Below are 22,641 nucleotides of genomic sequence, written 5' to 3'. Positions count from 1 at the left end.
AATTGGATACCGATATTGATTACGATCAACAATCTACCTTCCACTTGACCTACCTGCTAGACTTTCTTGTTATGAAATTGAAAAAAAAATAGTACAGCATGTTTTTTTAAAACAATAGATATGAGAGCAACACTAATAATATTCATGTCGTCACTTATTAAATTTAGTATTTTTTTTCTTTTATTACATTTGGCCTATGGGATGCATGATAAATGTGATTTCTATCAGCCCCCCCTGCAGATGCATCCCTGTGCATGATGAAAAGGGACTAAACTCTTTGCTCCTATCTTGTATTGGAAAATTGTGTTGCTTCAGTGTCGGTCCCTCTTTGGTGTTAGTTATGAAGAACTACGATATCCAATACACTCTGAGACTATGTGTTGAAGAAACCCCTTTGCCATGAAGTGCTTATTCTCTAAACTGCTATTTCAGCCCCTGCTTGGCAGCGCACTGTGCAATGTTCACTCCAGCATTGGACACACATTGTTTGTTGCAGTTAATTTAAATGCTTGTACATATTGAGTGAATATTTTTGGCCCCTTCGAGTCTTTTTCTTACCTTCCTGAGGGTTGTTTGTGTATATGTGTGAGCTTCATTTTTCATCCATAATGCTCTGACCTGTACTGTTAACTTGACGCCCTCCTCCCAAGTGTTTTCTTGGCAAAAACAATAGAAACAGACCTTTAGGACACAAGCCTTTGGCTTTACACCGGTATCAATGTTTTTTGCCTGATGGCTTTCATGAAGATGGATGATTTTTTTTATTATTATTATTTTAAATCTGTGCTGAAATTCTGTTTTTAATGTAACATCTCTGATGCTTTCCAGGTTATACTCAACTAGAAAAGATTACCTTAATGTTTTGAATGTAGATTTATACTATACCAATAATAGCCAAGTGTACGTTGGCTTGTTTCTTTTTTTAATTCACTTTTGATACTGTGAAAAAAAAATCTTTCGTTCGGAAAGATTAAAACAATACCGTTTTGACAAAATCAGGTGTGGTGTTCATCTTTTTTAATTTTGGCTCATACCTGTATCCGTACCGCTGTCTCGCCTGTTTGGAAGATGTGTCTCCGGTTGATCTGACCCTCCTGGCGTTCCGTACACTAGTAGCTTCTGTTGTGTAAACAGGAGGAGTTGATATACTGAATTAAATTATTGTATTATGATCTGTAGCTAACTCATAAGATATACAGAGTAAAGTTACGTAAATATTAAATAAAAATGGAGACAGAAAATCGGGCTCTAAAGGTAAGTTAAGATCAAGCTAAGGGTGATAAACGGGTGAAGCTAGCTAAGGAAAGCTAATATGAACATGCTAACAATTTTATTTTTATCAGTGAAGGTCTAGCATAATTTCACATAAGATAGTACATTTAAATGAACATAAAATCACGCAGAAAGTGTAAAAATACATTTTTGTAATATGGTGCAGGTATTAATACTAAACACGGGCCTTACAAAGTAAGCTAGCCGTGCTATGTGCAATTTTGACTTTTCGAAGTCTACGATTATCAGTGTCTGCTTCTATTTTAATGTAAATACGGTGGTGAAATGTAAAACTGAGATGCGCATCTGTGTCAGTGAGCATTTCTTGGAGGCTTGAAGGTTGGATGTCCCTTGCACCAGCTTGAATTACTAAAATTGACGGGCGCTACGAACAGCTGTCTATACCACGCTAATATGAATTTAAATTTCTGAAATGAATCATTCAGCCACAATGTACAATTTTCATAATTTTGTTTTTGAATTATCATGGCATCTGTCATTTGTTTTATTTTTTCAGAAATCCCATGGAGGTGAAGAAAAGTCTGGCTCAGAAGGATCGGAAGATGATGATTATGTCCCATATGTTCCGGTAAAAATTAGGAAACAACAAACGGTGAGTTATCTTGCATTAGTAATGTTACAAAACAAAGAAATGACAAGTCTGTCTGCAAACTTAATGTTGAGGTTCTTACTCCACGTGACCAAATGACCTTACATTAACCTTTTTTATTCATATTTATTAAATCCTTTTCACCCCTTATACTAATTCTAAAACCACACACTAATAATTTTCATCTTTTTACTTCATTATATGTAATAATCTGAATCTTGGGGGCGGGGGGACCTTTGTCAAAGTCGGGTAAATGAATATTAAGGGTCTGTTAGGCCTTTAATATTTTGAGTTGCTTAACTTTATGTTGCGCAGTTGTCCTTTAAGTAAGTATGTAGTCAAGCTTTTTGAATGTTTACAGCTCCAGAAGATGCTACGGCTGCGCGGAAAGGCCATAGATGAGGAGCAGAAGGATAGCGGAGAGGAACAAAGGGATGAAGAGGAGGGCCTTGGTCCACGCTCCAATGTTAGTCTCCTCGACCAACATCAACACCTCAAGGAGAAAGCAGAAGGTTTGGAGCAGAGCTTGTCCATGTGACAACACTTGTCTCTACTTTCTGTCTTTACTTTAAGGGATCTGTAACAGTTTTTACTTGTCTGCGTATGCAGCCCGTAAGGAGTCTGCAAAAGAGAAACAGCTGAAGGAGGAAGAGAAGATTCTGGAAAGCGTGGCAGAGGGCAGAGGTACGTTAACACAACCAAGACCCTCAGAAGTCAGAATTGAGAAACGTGTAGATGACACAACTAATTGCACAAACTCAAATCTCTTCTTCTAGCTCTGATGTCTGTAAAGGAAATGGCCAAAGGTATCATATATGATGACCCAATTAAAACAAGGTGAAGCCTTACTTAATGAAGCTTTTCTTGTGTTTGTTGGACTTCTTTTTTTTTCTTTTTTTCATTTAACTGATTAACATTCATTCGTAGCTGGAAGGCGCCACGATACATCCTAAATATGCCAAACACAAGACACGAGCGAGTCAGGAAGAAATTCCACATCCTGGTGGACGGAGAAGGCATCCCTTTTCCCATCAAAAGCTTCAGGGAGATGAAGTTTCCGCCAGGTGACGCCGCTCGACTCCTCGCACGTTAAAACTGCATCCTGTGGTTTCATGTCTCTCCTGTTAACACATTTCTGTTTTTGCATTTGCAGCAATTCTAAAAGGTTTAAAAAAGAAGGGGATTGTCCATCCAACCCCAATTCAGATACAAGGAATCCCCACAGTGTAAGTGAAGCGATGATCTCTGTCAGGATTTAATGCATGTGAAACTGTTGGTGAGCTGACAGCGCTTGTGTGTAGTCTATCAGGTCGAGACATGATTGGCATCGCCTTCACGGGATCAGGAAAGACTTTGGTCTTCACTCTGCCAATCATCATGTTTGCCCTTGAGCAGGAGAAACGTCTGCCTTTTTTCAAGAGAGAGGGACCATATGGACTCATCATCTGCCCCTCAGTAAGACATGCCAGACTCGTTTGTTTTTGGGGGGTTTTCTTGAAAAAACGAGATAAATATTTGGCATTTTACTTGACAAACACCGGTTGATTATATGACTTTAAAAATGTAATTTTATTTATACTTAATAAACCAAATTTTGTCAAATCGCCTATTAAATAGTAATTTCAGTGGAAATGCGCCCATTGTATTGTCGCAGGCAAATGAAGTTGAATGGAAGTAAAATAATAATGGAAATTGATAACTTATAATTTTGTCCATTGTAAATGTGAGTAGAAATTCTTCAGCAAAAATAAACGATGTACGTGTTGAGTCTAAATAATTGTTAGGTTTGATTTCAGAGAGTTTATATTATATTTATGTGAAAGAACCGCATGCTTTCCAAAAAGAAACGTTACTTTGAAAAGATAAATTGTAATCGACAGATAAAACACCTGGAAAAGAAGGATATCTGAACCAATTAGGAAAAGCCTGAACAATGCATCTCTGCCACTTTGATTTGTTCAGAGTAAAATTCTCTGCACATCTTAGTCCCCTCATATTTTTTCAGTTTTAAACCTCAATTACATAAGCAATGGAAAATCTTTTACTTGTCATACAGTAAAACATCTGCAATCTTCCCCCCCCCCAGCGAGAGTTGGCAAGGCAGACTCATGGCATCATAGAGTATTACTGCAAGCTGCTGGAAGAGGAAGGAGCTCCTCAGCTGCGCACAGCTCTCTGCATCGGAGGAATGTCTGTCAAGGAGCAGATGGAGGTGGTGAAACAGTAAGTAAGATTGATTGGCTTGCTCAGCGGTGAAAAATCTGTTCGCTGCTGTGCCGTTTGGAAGTGTTCAGCTACGTCATTCTGAGACAAACGCAGACACTCGAGAAGAGGTTCCCATGAACCGTGTCACAAAGTGTAACGTCAAAAAGCAGAGTAGCTACCTGTATCTGATAATCTTTTTATATTTGTCGTATTGTTTTCAGTGGCGTCCACATGATGGTCGCCACCCCTGGAAGGTTGATGGACCTGCTGCAAAAGAAGATGGTCAGTCTTGACATTTGCCGCTACTTGGCTCTGGATGAAGCGGACAGGATGATTGACATGGGGTTCGAAGAAGACATCCGGACCATATTTTCCTATTTTAAGGTGAGGCACTTGTGGTGTAAATAAGCGATGTTGGGGAATTGGACCATCAACATGTTTTTATCAGGGGTGTCCAGGTTTGGTCCCCGAGAGCCACTGTCCTGCAACTTTCAGATGCAACCATTCTCAAATACACCTGAATCAAATGATTGGCTGCTGAGGAGGGAATTCAGTCATTTGATTCAAGTGTGTTGGACAAGGGATGTGTGTGAAAGTTGCAGGTCAGTAGTTTTTGAGGACTGGACTTGGGCTCCTAACTGATTAAAAGGAATGGGGTTTTGTGGAAAAGAAAAGTTAAATGGGTATTGTGGCCCAATGTGGTAGAAGTTTGAGGAGAGAGATTCATTTAGTGCAAATTGAAGAAAGACTGGAACATAACAGAACATGGAAAAAGTGAATTGCTGTGAATAATTTCTGTTTCTACCATAAACGTTTCCTGGTTGATGAATTGACAGACACTCAGACAAAGCCTTCTTTAATCGAAACGCTTATCAGGATCATAAAACCCATCACATTTCGGAGATTCCAGCTGTGTGGGGGAAAAAATGACTTTTTTTGGCTGGAGCTAAAAGGTCCTTTTAGGACTTTCTGAAGTGACCTGGGCAAGTGTAGTTTAAATAAGCAAGTGATCAAATCTGGAGTGTTTGTTCAACAATACACACATCACAGTGCAGTTGTTGCAGTTTTCATGTTCCTCTGATCAGTGATCTGGCTGTTTTATTGTATATTTTAGTCACTGAATAGTAGTATTATTTTTTGTACATGCAGAAACATCTACATACTTTCTGGTGACATTTCTCTGGAATAAACTTTCTTTTGCCTAAATTGTGTTTTCATTCTGGATTTCTCCTGATTTCATTTAATTTTTGTTTTCTTTGTTTTTGTGATTTTTCTCACACTCCTCAAGCTCTCAGAGGAAGTGAAGTTAATCATCTAGAATTGGCCACGTTGTGTGTTCCAGCTGCTGCGCTCACTCTGGATGCAGACTATTTTCTCTGTCTGTAAAATGCAAAACAGTCTTCCTGATTTTGTGTGTTTTGTCCATGTTTTCTAGGGACAAAGGCAGACCCTACTTTTCAGTGCTACTATGCCGAAGAAGATCCAGAACTTTGCCAAGAGCGCTCTGGTCAAACCGGTCACTATTAACGTGGGCCGAGCCGGAGCTGCAAGCTTGGATGTAATCCAGGTACGTTTTTTTTTCCGTGTCGCTGTAAAGCTTCTCAAATCTTCTCATAGATTCCATCTTGAGGATTTTCATGAGCTTATTTTTTATTTTTTTCCCCCATGCAGGAAGTGGAATATGTCAAAGAGGAGGCCAAGATGGTCTACCTGCTGGAGTGCCTCCAGAAAACCCCGCCTCCAGTAAAAATCTCAATTTACTATGCAGACATCCCGGCAAAATGAGTGGATATACGTAAAGTCACCGTTTGTTTTGACAGGTGTTGATATTTGCTGAGAAAAAGGCCGACGTGGACGCCATCCACGAGTATTTACTGCTCAAGGGAGTGGAGGCGGTAGCCATACACGGAGGAAAAGGTATGCAGAATTATGTCAATGCTGCTACGCAAAGCTATTAGGAGACAAAAACGGTGAATGAAGGAGCGTTGAACCCAGCATGAGATTTTCTTCTAAAATCCGCTTGTATTTCCTCATTAATACCAGCAGATGTCGCCCTTCTCGCAAATGTCACACGGTTCTGTGAAGCAGTCACTAATCAGGTGCAAAAACGAAGGTTTTATTTGTCGATTCTTTTTGCAGATCAGGAGGAAAGAACTAAAGCCATAGAGGCGTTCAAGGAAGGGAAGAAAGACGTTTTGGTTGCCACAGACGTTGCATCTAAAGGTCTCGATTTTCCAGCCATTCAGCATGTAGTGAACTACGACATGCCTGAGGAGATAGAAAACTACGGTAAAGAGGGATATATGCTGATTAATAAGTCTATCTACACAAGATTGTCACATTATGTAGTTGGGTGTGGACTTCTTCTCTAATGCCTCTCTGTCACATTTTTGTTGTTTTAGTCCACAGAATAGGAAGAACCGGACGATCAGGCAAGACCGGTATTGCCACAACGTTCATCAATAAGGGCTGTGGTGAGGAAATATTCCTTTTATTGTTTTAAATCCAAGTTATTTATCCTCAAAATTGTTCTTTTACTTTTACTTTGCTGCAGATATTACAAATATCTGTTGTGTCCCCCCCTCCATTTTAACAGTAGAGAAGTAAAATGTAGCTGTTTCAAGTGTTTTGTAGCCTCTAACAGGTTTTCTTCCAGGATTGCTCTGCATTAAACTTTGCCAAAGTGTGCAGAATCACACTTTGTAATTTGTGTCAGACACTTGAGCAAATACATTTTTAAACCTTTAACATTTTGAAAGCAAAATATAATTTTCACTCTGCTCGATAGATTTGCACTGCTGCGTAATATTATTTAGCAAATTACTTCTATTTGCTAAATGTCACAAAAATGAGAGGGATAGTGTGTCAGAGACGTATTAATGTCTTTAAAGTCAGAAGTTTACATGCGACTCCAGTGTTTGGCAGCGTTGTCTCTGAACTATCCGACTTGGGTCAAACCTTTCAGGTTTCCTTCCTGCTCTGGTGTAACTGAGTCCATTTTGTAGGCCGCGTCGCTCGCACATGCCTTTTCAGATCCGCCCACAACTTCTCCATAGGACTGAGATCAGGACTTCGTGGTGGCCACGTCAAAACATCGCCTTTGTTGACCTTAAGCCACTTTTGTCTGTTTGCTCAGTGTTGTTGCTCATTTGGAAGATCAATCTGCGCAGGAGTTTTAACTTCCTGGATGATGTCTTCAGTTGTCGCTTTAATATTTCCACATACTGGTCTTTCTTCATAATGCCATCTATTTTATGAAATTCAGTTCTTTCTGCAGCAAAGCGGACCCACCACATAATTCACAATCAGAAGGGTACAAGCAGCAATCCCCCTGTTTTTTCTTCTGGACGTCATTGTGGCTAAACATTTCCACTTTAGTGTGATCAGATTACAGGGCATGTCTCTAAAACGGGTCACCAACTCTAGTCCTCGAGGGCTACCGTCCTGCAACTTTTGTTGCAGATGTGTCTCTGCTCAAACACACCTGGATCAAATGAACTGCTCATTTCCAGCCTATTGCAGAGAGGAATGAATGCTGGTGAGGAAATTCAGACATTTTGGAGCAGAGGTGAATCTAAAAGTTGCACGATGGTAGCCCTTGAGGACTGGAGTTGATGACCCCTGCTCTAAAATGTCCCTGTGTCCATCTGCAAACTGCAGTCTGGCTTTTTATGTTTCTTTTGAAGTAAAGTCTTCTTCCTCACCGAGTGGCTTTTCAGCCCATGTTGGTACAGAACACATTTCACTGCGGACAACGACACCGTCTCGCCAGCTTCAGCCAGCATCTTACAAGGCTTTTGGCTTTAATTTTGGGGTCAATTTGCACCTTTTGGGCCAAACTCGGGCGGCGTGATGGTGGGACGTTCCCACCACGTCTGTCTTCGCATATAACGCTTTGAACGGATGAACGCAATACCTGGAAGCATCTGAAAATGATTCCCCAAGGATGTACCAGAAATGTCCAAATCCATGACATTGTCATCTGGGTTTTCTCTAAAGAAACTCTAATCTTTCTTTATGTTAACTTCTGATTTTAAAGAGATCAGTAAATAAATCTGACGCATTCCTTTTCTCACTATTGTGGCATTTAGTAAATAGAAGTAGATCTGGCCATTCTGAGCTAAAAGTAAGAAAAAAAAAACGTGTTTCTATTCTTTTATTTGGTGTATGTAAACTTCAATGCTACAATGTGGCAGCAACATGTCAAAGAGTGACAAATTGTTGAGTGTGAAAGCGAAATACAGTGATGGCGCCTAATGGAAGTGCTGCAGAATCGTCCTGACCAAATCTTCATCTGTCTGAGGATGTTAGTCCTCCAGTGACTACTGGATCCAGACATTAAGAACCACCCAACTCTGCAGCCCAAGCGACTGTTTTCTGTTCATTGTCTGTGAGGAAGTGCTTGATGACGGGAAACGAAGTAAATCTGTCAACCACAAGCCATTTTAGAAAATGAAGCTCCTAAAGTAAACTCAAATGGCATTCACCAAATGCAAAATACCAGCTGGCAAGTTCCTGTAAAATGGTTCTATTTTAATGTTAGATTTGTATGTTCACGTTATTTTTTTTAGTGTAATTTTAGTGGAACAAAATGGATGCAAACCGCTCAAATGCAGTCGACAGGAGTAATGAGTTTTAGAGCAATGTGGTGGAGGAATAAGTAAAATGTAGTAAGTTTTTACAAAGAAATGCTTCTCAAATAAAGCACAAATGCTCCAAAAACTGTATTTAAGTACTGTATGTAAGTAGATTCCTTTTATTCCTGCCCACATCTGGTAAAGACCAACATGGAGGAGCTGATGAAAGTTAACAGCAGGGTGAAACCAGCCAGGCTTCAGGGGACAAAGAACTTGTGACTTTAGCTGACCTTGAACTCAGCGGCGTTCGTCTCGTCTCTCCTAACAGACGAGTCTGTGCTGATGGACCTGAAAGCTCTGCTGGTGGAAGCCAAACAGAAGGTTCCCCCGGTCCTCCAGGTGCTCCAGACGGGCGACGAGACCATGCTGGACATCGGAGGTGAGCTACTTTGTTGTGACATATCGCCTCACTGTGCCGTGCGGCATTAGCAGGTTTATGCTAACACATCCTGCTGCTGTGTCTTCCCAGGGGAGAGGGGCTGCACGTTCTGCGGCGGTCTCGGCCATCGTATTACCGACTGTCCCAAGCTGGAGGCCATGCAGACCAAGCAGGTCACCAACATCGGTCGGAAAGACTACCTGGCTCATAGCTCGATGGACTTTTAAACGCTATCTTCATTTTGTTTTTCACAAGAATGCAAGTTGTCCTGATGTAGGTGAAAATATTTCAGCGGAAACCTTACACTTACATGTAATGTCTCTGAATTGAGGAAGTTTATTTTATCATCCTCCTCTAGGTCTGTTAGACAAAAGTGATTGTTTGCTTCTTTTCCTCTTAAGTTACTTGCTGTGAATGTTATTTTTTTAAATACTGCTAGTATCATCTGAACTGTAAATAAAACCTTTTATATTTTACATGATCTTTTTGTATTATGTACAAAATTGAAGAAGTGTCGCTGAGTTTTTTTTCTACGAGGAAGTTGATGTGGTTGCAAAATAATTCAAAGGGAAGTTTGACTTAAGAAAACGGCAGCACACACAACTTGTGTGTCCTTTCTTTTGTAACAGGTTGCAGATGATGATTTTTCTTAACTCCTCCTGTCAGGGACACAGGTCAACGGCGGCAGCATGACAGCAGTTCATGACGTCAAGGAAAAAGTCAGACTTGTGGTAGAGGAGGCCTAATTTTAACCTCATCACTTGTCACATTTTTTGCCACATCGCAGCAACTGCTGTCAGCGTGTGAACAGTTTTCATCCAAAGCGTACGAGCATGGAGGTCATTTTCAAAGAGGGGATGCTGCATCTTCAAGGGGCCAAGTTTGGGAAAGTAAGTTGAATCTTTTGCCATTCGATAAAGTACGAGAAACACTCTGCCTGCTTTTCAGCGCTTGGCTGAAATGCGGTGATTTGAGTGTTCGGTTCTTATAAAAGGTGGAAAAGTTTAAACGTGCGTAGTGCTGCTGCATACAAACGCTTTCACAGTGTTGGCATTTGTGTTGCAGCACCTTGTACGGCACAGCGTCCTACTTTTTTAAGATTATTTTAAAAAATAATATATATGTCAATACTGCTATCAGGATATTTATCCTCTCAAGCATATGTACTTCTACTCCAAATATTACAAACTAGATGACATTTGTTTTTCTACATGTCACTAGTACAAGGCAGCAGAATGTTCTCTGTCGCTCTTCTGCAGTAACAATGGGCTGATGTGAAAACTCATGCTGAATTGCATGATGTATAATCATGTATGTATGTATGTATCATATGACTATGATTTTTTTTTTCTAGGAGGATTTAGAGGTTAAATGACTGATAAAAAAAATACTTGGTATTTCTGCAGAAGCAGAAATCAGCGTTGTAAGTTCCATTTCAGCTTACTCCATCGGAATAAATAGACATGCAAAAATAAAAAGTAAAAATAACTGGAGCAGCCACACATGTGAAAATAGTACACCGAGTTCAGTAGATTTAGAATTCAACACCCGCATACAGGATTGTGTATTTATTTATATGTCCTCCCCCCCTTACAGATTTGTTCTGTGTCTGCTTTTTAGCGAATGTGAGAAGTGTCTTTATGCTCGGTTTGGTTTTCTCCTTGGACCTCTCACACGAACACCTGTGTTTTGCCGAGCCTCTCGTCAGTGTCAGTGAGTCTTGAACGGTGACCGTAACAGGCAAGTGAGATCAGCGATGCTTGAAATGTTGCTTTGGTTGCTTTTGTGACCTCATGGATGAGTTGTCGATGCGGTCTTGAGATACTTTTGGACACTCCTAGGGAGGTTCAGCAATGTTTTTTTTTCCCCTTGTCTTTTTTCTCTCTTCATTGCTCGAGTTCTGAAACCTTTGAAGGAAATGAGCTTGTAACTCTTTCCAGACTGATGGATGTCAATAACTTTCTCGTCTGTTTCTGAATTTGTGGCATGAGGTGTTGCTCGTCTTTCACCCTACATCGTGGTGTTGGAGCTGCTATTTAAGCTATTTCTTGATTCTATGACTCTGGCAGGAATCGAGCCTCCGTTGCTGCTGCAACTAAAATCAACATACCAAAGGAAATCATGGTAAAATCACAGTTTAACAGGTGCAGTTACTTCAAGATCGCACCAACAACTCATCCTGGAGGTCACAAAAGTACCCAAACGTCATCTAAAGCACTGCGGGCCTCAGTGAGCGTCAACGCTCGTGATTCAGTAATAAGACAGAGTGTGGGAGAAATTGTATCTCTGTGAGGTTCTTTTTGACAGTGGCCAAAAAGAGCCACTGCCAAAAAGAGCAGTGGATCTTTTTGGCCACTGCTGGCCAAAAAGAGCTTAAAGGAAAACCTCACATTTGTCCAAAAACTCTCAATGATCCTCAATACTCTGGAGGGAAGTTTTCATTGGATTGACGGGGGAAAAAAGGTAAAAGGAAGATATGCTTCCCATTGCATCTGTTGTAAAACTAATGCGGCATATAAGAAAAAGAAATTATTCTCAGTCAGGTTGACTGGCTTTTTTCTCTATTTAATAAATGAATCAGAATTTGAAAACTTCCTTTTTTTATTTTTATTTTTTACCAAGGTCATATCTTGTCTGAAATGATAGTTTCATGATTGATTGGGTCATGTTGTCTAAAAGAAGTATGAGACAAAATCCAAAGAAGCCCGTACAAAAGAAACACATGAGGCAAAGACTTTCTCTACAACAGCACTGCATTCTTCAACAAGCAAGTTTTACCTCAAAGGACATTTTTATGCACAAAGTCTTTATCTGAAGCTTAAACAGAGACATTATGAAATCTTTTTTTGACGTGTTATGGGATTTTTGTTCCAAAACATCAAGTAAAAATGTTTGATGTATCCTTAAAATATTTGTTTCATACGATCTTTAGACTTTTAAAGTTGTGGCAAACTCAAACTTGTTGGGAGCTTTTTTTATTTTTCAGACAAAAGTTTAAAACGCTTGCACAGAAAACCAAGTCACAGGAGTGAAATAATGACAATAATTATACAGTGCTTTGAAATATAAAGAAACTGAAAAGTAAGAATGAAAATAATACTTAAATGACTTAAAAAAAAGCCTCCCTGGATTTACAAGTTTCTCTAAAAAGCATTTTTTTTATATGCCTCATGTTGAGATTGAAACCATGAAATGAACACAAACAGGAACAGTAAGAGTCCAAATAAAGTATGTAAGTCAAGATAGCTGTAGAGCTATAATCAAATCCAACTTCCTGACTGAGTGGTAAAATAAACCTTCAGCAACATTTGACACACTTGAGGTGAACCTTTTGTATAGTTGTCAACCGTTGCCATTATTGAAGAAACTTTTCTGAACCCAACCACTGCAAAGATCATCAGACATTTTAAAATATCACAACTAGACGTAAGTATGTTTAAAACATGGCAGCATCTCATGAAAGGAATTTCTTTAAGGCACGGAGGTGGCTCTATCATGATTTGGTGGTTTTAATCAGTAAAGTAATTAACCTTTTAACAGGGAAAAGATAATTTTATAGTAAGTATGGATCTGTAAAAAGCTGGAACAGAGATCGGCTTTAGTTGCAGCTAATCCTCCAACTTTTATCTTTGTTCTGATGCGTTTGGTAACGCGTAGATTAAATTGCTTTTTAATAAAATAAAATAATTTTTACTGCATCAAATTGTGCGTTGTTGTCACACTCGGTGGTTCAGAGAGCGATATTAGTAACAAGTGGTGTTTGGAGCTACGCTGCGTTTGTGGTTTTCACAGTACAGTGGCCCAGTACACCAGTGGAAAAATCATTTCTAACATGTGGTGTGTAGTGTGAGAGCGCCTCAGAATTATATATACCGGTACATATATATATATATATATATATAAGAGATTTTCTTTTACCTAACCAGATGGAACCAAAAGAAGAAAACACTCCTGTTCATTGTCTATACCTGTTCAAACATCAAACATAAAAAATTTTTTAAACCATATCAGAGTGCAGAACATCTCCTCTGACTGGGTTGTGCAGCATTTGTTACACGTTGGTGCCGTTTCTATGGTTCTTGGAAATTTCTAATCAAAAACACACATGCAAGAGGAATTCTCCCAATACCAGCTTGTCATTGCCGTGTATCCTCCTCCCCCCAAAGTGATCCACCATTTGATTTCTAAGAAAGTTGAAAGGGGAACAGCAGCATCCGATCCCTGTAGAGAAGTTGATCCGGTCGTTTACACGTTCTTTGCATCCCATCTCTTTGCGAACCATTCCCTTCCCGGTTCTGCACGTAAGCTTAAACATAAATCGGATCAGTCCTTCCAGTTGGCCGACTTGTTTATTTAATGTCAGAGTTTAATTTACTGCCATTAAAAGTTGTTTGTATTACGATACCGAATTCTTTTAAAGATCTGGCTGAACTTACTTTTGGCTCATTAAAAAAAAAAAAAAGATGACGAATGTATATACAGGATAACTGAACAGATAACTGTTATATTTTTGTCTTACTGCAATTCAAATGTGGGTTTTCTCAGCTCAGCGGTTTGGATTTAAAAACATGAAACTTGCTGTTTCTTTGGGAGTAAGTGAAAATGTTAATTGCTTTGCAAAAACCTGTTAGGTTTAAAAAGTAAAGGACTGTCACAATGAATTAAATCTGACCTGATTATGGCGGCAAAAGCAACTAAAAGCTCGTTGAAGTGGTCCGATAACCAGAGATTATTAGCAGAGAGGAAGTTTTTCTGGTATTGTTTTGCAAGGTTTAAATTTGGGTTTCCAGAAGTTGCAGTGAGGAAATAATGTTCTGCCATTTAAAAAAAAAACAACTGATGCTTTTAACTAAACTTTCACACCTTCTTTTCTTGACCCCTACTATCATGGTCACTTCTGCTTTCTGCAGGGTGTGCGTCCTCACGGCAGTGTCAGAAATTTGGTAAAATTTCATCCTGCAGACGCAACCATGAGAAGACGTGTTACAACACAAAACCCCAAATAACTCAAATAAGACTTGATCGGTAAATGTAAGACAGAGCAAACTAGAATACAGAGAAAGGCTACAGATGTTTGAATTTGGTTCCTGAAATCAGTTTCAGGTTGCAGACCAGAGGTGTAAGTTGATGGGTGGCGAAAAGAGAAGTGAGGCTCTCTCTTCTGGTCTTTGCTCCCGAGTAACAGGAACAATATGTCACCTGTAAACTCTTGGCTTCATTTTTCACTTCAGCTCTGAGAATCGGATGAGGATTATCAAGCTGCTTTAGAACAAGAACAGGAGGTTTACCTGTTGATCACGCTTCCTCTAAGAGCAGTGTGCAAACACACCTTCTGTCACAATCACACACACACACAACCTCACACACACTCTGGGATTGAGCTCAGTCCTAAACAACAGTTACGTAAAGATCTGGAAAATGTTCATGTAATTCTATTTCATTTTTTTTATAATTTAGCTTCATCCATCTTTCCGTTAACGCTCAGCCATACCTGCTTAAAAACCTATTCCCCATTTTAAACGGATACTGTGGCCAATAAAAGTTCACACACCCCTGTTGAAGTCCTGTTTTCCAGACGTAAGAATTTTAAAATTACTTTTTGATGTGATGTGCGCTCATACTCAATAAATCATAATATAGATTCCGATGAGGCTGCTTGTCGAGATTATTTGAAGAATAACTATAAATAAGGCATTAAGCATATAACCTTCATTAAGTCCACATTTCTGAATTGAAGGTATTTTTTTATGTTAGTCTGATGAAATTCTAATCATTAATGTCGTGTTTTCATTTGTTAGTGGAAAATCCTCGTAACTATTACAATTAAAAGCCTTAAAAATCATCAATAAGTGCAATTAACCTCCGTAATGTATGGAGTTACTGAAATAAATAAACTTATCAGTGCTCTTGTAATATGACTGTCAAAAGCAAAAGCATTTTTTGATCTATTTCAGTTTTCTTGAGTTCACACATGCCACAACTTGAGTGAATGTGATGAACCAGAGTTTCCTGACCTTTTGCTTGTTTGCATCCTTTGCTTAACTCTGGGGAGAGGTTACAAACGATTAAAAAAATAAAATAAAATAAATAAACTTCATTGCATGACAACATCGCTAGAAGACACAGATCAGAAAAATGGTTGCAAAAAGCATTGAGCATCACCAAACAGTAGCTCATAACCTCTGTGGAAAATGGTGATGGCAGCGTCATGATGTGGGGTTACCTCTCTTCTGATCGACCCTGAGTGAATTCATAAACATTTTAATGTCTAGACAGTTTAGACCCCGAACTTTCAGGCGTGGGCTCCACAGTGGTGCAGTTGGTAGAGCTGTTGCCTTGCAGCAAGAAGGTTCTGGGTTCGATTCCCGGCCTGGGGTCTTTCTGCACGGAGTTTGTATGTTTTCCCTGTGCATGCGTGGGTTTTCTCCGGGTACTCCGGTTTCCTCCCACAGTCCAAAAACATGACTGTTAGGTTAATTGGCCTCTCCAAATTGCCCCTAGGTATGAGTGTGTGTGTGCATGGTTGTTTGTCCTGTGTGTCTCTGTGTTGCCCTACGACAGACTGGCGACCTGTCCAGGGTGACCCCGCCTCTCGCCCGAAACATTAGCTGGAGATAGGCACCAGCAACCCTCCCGACCCCATTAAGGGACAAGGGTGCAAGAAAATGGATGGATGGACTTTCAGGCGTCTCATGGAAATGTGAAAGTGAAGAGAGGCTTCATTTGTAGCATCACTGTGAATCAGCAACAATAGATGTTTTCAGCAAAAAAAAAGAAGCATGCAAGTTTTCGAATGGCGTCTCAGAGAACAGAACTAAATCCAAGAGCAAATACATGAGATGAAACTTTTTCAGAAGAGTGGGCAAAATAAAAAAACAAGTTCGTATGTGAAATGTCGAAATATTTCATGACGTATCTCACGTTAATGGATTTGAAGTTTAAAAGTCTGACATTGTAACAGGACTTCTCAGAGCCATTGCTGGTTTGTTTGGTTGGTAGGTAAGTAAGTAATTAAGGCTAGACAAGCACAAAAAGTAATATTAAGAGTTTAGATGACAGCTCAATCATTATTTTTGCCTTAAGGTGTGCCTCCACTCATACAGCTAGAAGATGATGCAGTGTGTTAATGAATGAATGAATGAATGAATGAAGTGCTATGGAGTCCTCTGGACTTGATGAAGCGCTGGACAAGTACACACCATTTACCATTTTTCCAGTGGAGACACTGGAGGCCGATTTCACTTTCAAAATCTGTCTCCAGTAAAAAAAATAATAAAATAAAATAAAAAAGTCCCCTTTCTTTTCCTGTCAGAGAACGTGGCGGAAAATCTGGATGGTGCTTTTCAAGCCCAGCTCCATGGGTGTGGGTCGGCTGGAGTTCCGCTCTGTATCCGACGGCGAGCAGCTAAAGGCCGGCCGACAGAAAGCACAAGAGAGGAAGGTCGTGCGCTTAAGCGACTGTCTGAGCGTCACCCCTGCGGCCAAGGAGTCGTGCCCGGCTCGCTGCACGGCCTTCTACCTGAACACCACACACCACACCTACACCTTCGCCTCCACGGAGAGCCAGGACTGGATCAGCGCCCTCTGCGTTCTCGCCTTCCAGGTACCGCGCTAACCCCCGTCGTTATGACCCGACCCCCCCACCCCCTCCCACGCAGCTGCCAGACTTTCGCTTCATATCAGCGTTTTGAATTTGGGAAAAATGCTCAGAAAGCTTCCCCACAGCCAGACACGATAAGAACATGGGGAAGTTGAAACATTATCTGGAACTTCTGCCACTTCTCCAATTCTTGTGCTTGCACAAGCCATGTTCTTGCTTGCATCTTACCACTCTGAAGTCATAAAAAGCAGTGATAAGAGGGAGGCGTTTACGCTGTGTAATGTTTACTGTGCCACCGTGTTTACAGAGGGATCCTGGAGAGTCGGAGAAAGGGGATTTTGAGGGAGGGAATGGCCTCACCATGGAGGATAATGACCTTTACTCGTCTTGGAAAAGCGGTAATTCCCATCATTTGTTAGCGTCCATCCAGTAGGATGAGCGCAACGCTGCACTGTTTCTGCTAATTGATGGTGTGTTGCTATGTGGAGCTACTGCCGAAAAGCTGGAAGATGTGCTTTGTTCAGAAAATGAAAAGGTGCAGCGAGGAGCAATTTTTTTTCCCGTTTTTACTCAGGATAAACAAAAAGACTTTTATTTTAAATAATTTCGGGTAGGAATTTCCCGCTGTTAATTTCGTAGTGTACATTCATAGTAACATAAAACATATTTTTGTCATCACAAAATAACAATAAACTGAACTTTACCAAGTTCTAAAATGATTCGGTGCTGCTGCCTATAAATGGCTAAAACAGAAAAACTGTTTCCACAATTCTATTACATAATGAAGAAAAACAGCCGAAATACAAAAACTGTGTTAAAAAAAACCTTTACCACAGACATACTGTTTGTAAACTTGCTCGCCAGAAAGCTGCCAGCCAGTTTGTTGCTATGTGTTAGCACGATGCTAAGCGGACACCAGCTGTGACGTTAGAGAGGCAATTGATGTAAACATGATTATTAGGTCGTTTTTGAAGAGCTGAACTCCATCAGTTTTCATTGAGAAAAACTATTATATTCAAGATCGTTGCCAGAGAATGCTGAGAGAAAAGACTGAACACAAACAACAACAAAAAAACAGCTGTGACTCTGATGACCTTATCTGACTTCTTTGAGAAGCGTGACTTTGTTTAGCAAAACTGCATCTGATTGAGCAGTATCTTTTGATCGGATGAGAACTTTTTGTGATGTTTGGCCACAATATCATATGTTATATTTAGAGTAAACCAATGGCAATATCAGCACAGACAGCTCATGCTATGGGCGTGCTTTGGGGCCTGGGTGCCTCAGAGTCACCAAGATGACCACAAGCATTTTGTAACCCAAAGCTTTCAAGAGTGAAATTAAACCCTTTCTGTCTGACAACTAAGGCTTGTTACAAATGCTCTTACGTAACAGGTTAGAAATCCTAAGCGCATAGACAAATCTACAGCAGAGTACGCCTAAAAGAAAGGCATAACGGCATTGCAGTGGCCTACTTAAAGTCCAGGGCTCAACCTAATTGAAACCCCAATGAACTGAAGTAGCTGTACAGAAGAGTTGGCCCTAAATCCATCCTCAGTGACATGAGTGGCTGATAAAATCGCACAGGAAGCGACTATTTCAAGTTACTGTTACCAAAGATACTGAATCATGGGGTGGAGCTTTTCACGCAGACCTTTTTTTCCTCCATTATCTTTCTCTTAGTTTCATAAATTATTACCCTTTTGAAACTGCTGAATGTTTTTTTGTTTTTTTTCCCCACACAGCTCAAACCAGATAATTTCTTATGTCGTAAAACGTACAAATGAATTTAAAGAGAATGTCCTTTCTTTTAGTTAGAAAGGAAGTAACGAAAGAAGATGGTGGTTTCCCCTCCCAATTTGTATACACGCTAAAAACATGCCAAGAAGTCGAACTGAGCAATAAGAAGTGCAACACCTGCCATCGTAAACACGCGTAAAACATCTTCCCCATTATCTTTAATCTGCTCCACAAACTGTTTACACCCAAGTCCATTGTACAGTACTTTATCAGCATCAAAATCATTAACCAGATTATTTTCATTTAACATTAAAGACTCTTCAGCAATATCTCTTTAGAAAGATTGAACTCTTGCTTAGATAAACAGGTGCTTTTTAAAAATTTTTTTTACAAACACCGTAAAGTCAAGCTCTCACCCTGTCATTACTGTAATGTAGTGTAAATACCTTGACGGTTAGTGTCAAATGAGTTTCCGCTTACTAAATAAATGTAAGACGACCAGGCGGTATGTCGCAACACAATAAATTCTAAGCATCTGCTGAAACTCGCGTCATTCGTCAAAAGCGGCTAAAGTGTGCTCGTTTGTTCATGCGTTAAAGCTCGAATGCTCCGGCATCAGCAAGTTCCGGCTTATGAAAATGCATTTCCTTTCATTTCCGAACGGATTACATTCCCCCAAGTCACCCGGGCGGCTCAAACGCACGGAGAGATTAGCAAAGTGCGAGTAATTTTTATTTAAATCAGGCTGTCTGTTTTGAAAACGTGGCGTGCGCTTGTTTCCTTTAATGACACGCTGCTGTAACAAGTTTCTTGGATTTGCTCTGTCCTGATGTACGTACGAACGCCTCCCCGCTGGGTTGTTTTCTGACAAGTGTAGAGCCGACACTTCCTCCTGACCAGTACAAAGTGAAGATCCTGGGCACGGACGCGGCCAAGAGGTGCAAACTGGCCGGGGAGTATGTGGTGTTCACAGACAGCGAGGCCTTGGAGCTCCTCGATGTCAACACGGGCGGCGTCATCTACAGCTGGCCGTACAGACTCCTGCGCAAGTTTGGACAAGTGGAGGTAAAGTGTAGCGAACCTCATTGATTCATCTTAATGCCAAAAGAGAGATTTTATCTTAGATTGTCGCACAAAGACTCATTTGTATGAGTGAAGTCTCTGCGAACATAAAATGCCCCACAAAATAAATCCATGCACTTTTTTTTGACGTCAATATGTCTTACTGTGATTTTGTGTGATGGAGCAACACCAAGCATATGACATGGTTTTGGTTTAAAATAATAATCTGAAAGTGTAGCATAGCAGCCTTGTCAGGTCATTATTGCAAATAAGAACGCCTTATTAGCAGCTTACCTCGTTAATTAAAGGTCGAATGAAACACATTTGTAAACTCCCCTCCCTCCCAATCAATAGTTTTTAATCGCAATTATGCCTGCAAATCTTTTGTGCAAAAAATAACTCAAACCCATATAATTTATATGGAGGACATCTTTGAACATCACTGTTCAAGTCATGTGAAAGATTCTCAATTAGTCTAGACTTTGACTGGGCCGTTTTATCGCACCAGTATGCATTGAGCTTAACTTTGTCATTGGAAGTCAACAAACTTCCACACAGGCCGATGCTGACATGTGCGATGTAGTGAGGGTGATGTTTTCCACGCCAAAATGTTTTGCACGCATCCCGATATGTTTAATTTGAGTCTTCTAAGACTAGAACTTGTGAAAAGGTTTGAGGCAAACAACACATCTTCTACACTGAAGGCACTTTTGGTTCACTAATGTCTTGCAAACTGCTGATGCCTTTACAGAAGAGCTGGAATTAAACTGAAACACAGCTGGACTCAATTTTAATTCATTTTTATTTTTTGGTTTCATTGTATTTTATGCTGATCAATTCAATTCAAAATTCAAAAATACTTTATTCATCCCAAAGGGAAATTGGAATTGGAAACTGGGGGGGAAATGCAATCAGAGTTAATGGGGCTGCTTACAAATGCAGGTCACACTTTTTTAGATTTTTTTAAATTTTATTTAAAGATGTCATATTACACTTCACTTTGCAGTTATTAGCTGCTTTGTGTTGACCACATAAAATCCCAACACAAAACGGTGAAGACTGTTGTCGCAACGTGACACGACGTCGCCGCTTCCGAGGCGCGTGGATAATTTTTTACGCGGCTCAGTATTCGTAAAAAATTGTGCTAACCGCAAATTGAGCCCTGGTTTGATTGTGATTGCAGGGGGGCTTCTGCATCGAAGCGGGCCGTCGCTGCGACTCGGGAGAGGGAGTGTTCACCTTCCTGACCCGCGAAGGCGCCCAGATCTTCCAGGCCTTATCGAGTCAGTGTTCGCTGCAGAAGAAACAGGGCGCCCGGCCCTGCGGTGTCAAAAAAAGGTCATCGTTTGACGCGTCCTCCGTTGCCCTTCCAGCCGCGGTCGTCCAGACCGACGCACCTCCAATCTACAGCCTTGTGCGGGTCCGTCGTGACAAGGAGGACTGTTCTGCCAGCCAGTACTCTACGATTAATCGCCCCTCCGAGGAGAGTATGAGGCATCTGTGTCCTCTCCAGCCTTATCTCTACAGCAGCAAAGATGAGGTGGAAGAGGAGAGCAGAGAGGAGGAGGAGGTGGAGGAGGAAGAAGAGGAAGCCGAGGGTGAGGATGATCGGTGTCATTCCCTTGACGCTGTAGATGAGGATGCCGACACACAGGACAGCATTTATTACAACTTGAGGAAGACCACGCCTCCACCGATGAGGAAAACTGAGATTGGCGAATTTCAGTGCACGTACAGAGAGACCAAAAGATACTCCTTCCCCTCCTCCTCCGACCTCCATTATTCGAATGATCCCCTTTCTCTTGACCTCACCCATGCAGATCACTTTGCCTCAGCACTACCACAAAGCCTGCATCTCCCACCCGCAGATATCTCCGACTGTGCGGGGTACAACGCACAGGCGGTGGACGACGCGAGCAACCCGGAAGAGGCCACCGGCTTCGCCGTCCCATCTGAGTTCCCCGGCAGCTTCAAACACAGGCTGGCAGAAATTATTTCTAAGGACCTGGCGAAGTTCCAGCCTCCTCTTCCCTATTGAGCAGGCAGGCAGCCCCACGTTTTACCGTAGGCTGTTTGCTCACAGACTGAGTGGGAAGAGCAGTTTTTAACCGTGATGAACTGTCAAGCGCCATAATTAGTTTCTTTACGGCTCTAAAATCCCTTCCGCCGGACACCTGCTGTCAGGCTTCTGGTGCTTGCAGATGTTTGTATGTTTTTCTGCTTTGAAAATAGATCTGGAGCTGCACTTTTTTGGGGGGTGGGGGTGAGCGGGATTAGCAACAGCAAAATGTGATAATCGGTTTTTGTTCTTTGCAGCTTGGACATTAGAGAAGCAATGTACCTTTTGAAGCCACTTTGCTTGACCGGGTGAAGTAGGAAGCAGTTGTTTAAAACTGAAACGTTTAGCTGATACAGTGCTGAGCTCTCTAATATTTTGTCACATTACAAACCAGAAACTTCAGTATAATTTACTGGGATAGTATGACCGACACGAAGGACCTCGAAATTGTGAAAGATTGCATGGTTTTCTAAACTTTTTCTAAATGAAAAGGATAAAAGTTCGTCATGCATTTGAGTTTAGCCTCTCTACACTCCAGCCGTCGAGCGCCACCGGCCTGCAACTTTGAGATGCAACCCCGCTCCAACAATCCCAAATCAAATAGCAAGCCAGCAAGTTTTAGAAGAGTTTGGTCATTACCTCTTAATTTGACTGAGGTGTGATGGAGTGGGGGATGCATCCAAAAGTTGCAGGACAGCGGCAGCCAGGGACAAGAGTCGCAGACCCCTAAAAATTCTTTAAAATAATTGATCATTTTCATTCTGCTGCAATGACTGTCATGTTCTTCTTCGTGTTGGTCTTTGACAAAAAGGCCCAGTAAAAATAGATTTAGGTTTGTAGTTATAATGTGGTATCATCTGTGAAAACTTAGCTAATAAGCATGAATATTATTGCAATGTAGTGCATTCACTCTGACCTAGTGACTTGTGCAACAGAAAGTTTCATTGTCTCCTTATCTCATTAGCCATGGAATGTATACTTATAAATTTTGCAGCATTGTGCGTTAGTGTGAATTGTGCACGTCACTAGAAGTGATATATACATAAATAAATTAAAATGCACACCCATTAATTCATT

At 40.8% G+C, this 22,641-nt stretch overlaps 2 protein-coding genes across 2 annotated transcripts; both read left to right on the top strand.

Annotated features, from left to right (window-relative positions):
- Positions 1–1,082: 1,082 nt before the first annotated feature.
- ddx41 (DEAD (Asp-Glu-Ala-Asp) box polypeptide 41) lies at positions 1,083–9,579 on the top strand. The gene is made up of 17 exons (XM_008419928.3): positions 1,083–1,254; positions 1,790–1,885; positions 2,244–2,394; positions 2,492–2,566; positions 2,659–2,719; positions 2,810–2,946; positions 3,036–3,108; positions 3,184–3,337; positions 3,969–4,105; positions 4,309–4,471; positions 5,523–5,654; positions 5,759–5,830; positions 5,908–6,004; positions 6,227–6,376; positions 6,490–6,561; positions 8,993–9,103; positions 9,194–9,579. The coding sequence occupies exons 1-17, from the start codon at positions 1,228–1,230 to the stop codon at positions 9,328–9,330; spliced, it is 1,845 nt and encodes a 614-aa protein (XP_008418150.1). The 5' UTR covers positions 1,083–1,227; the 3' UTR covers positions 9,331–9,579.
- Positions 9,580–9,677: 98 nt separating this feature from the next.
- Positions 9,678–22,635, top strand: dok3 (docking protein 3). Its single transcript, XM_008419929.3, has 5 exons — positions 9,678–9,993; positions 16,416–16,706; positions 17,011–17,101; positions 19,321–19,508; positions 20,689–22,635. The coding sequence occupies exons 1-5, from the start codon at positions 9,937–9,939 to the stop codon at positions 21,541–21,543; spliced, it is 1,482 nt and encodes a 493-aa protein (XP_008418151.1). The 5' UTR covers positions 9,678–9,936; the 3' UTR covers positions 21,544–22,635.
- The last annotated feature ends 6 nt before the right edge of the window (positions 22,636–22,641 follow it).

This window comes from Poecilia reticulata, chromosome 10 (genome assembly GCF_904066995.2).
Source record: "Poecilia reticulata chromosome 10, P_reticulata-male-v2, whole genome shotgun sequence".
Lineage (NCBI taxonomy): Eukaryota > Metazoa > Chordata > Actinopteri > Cyprinodontiformes > Poeciliidae > Poecilia > Poecilia reticulata.
The sequence above is the reverse complement of the archived record's forward strand: the minus strand, read 5'-3'. Positions and strand labels throughout refer to the sequence as shown.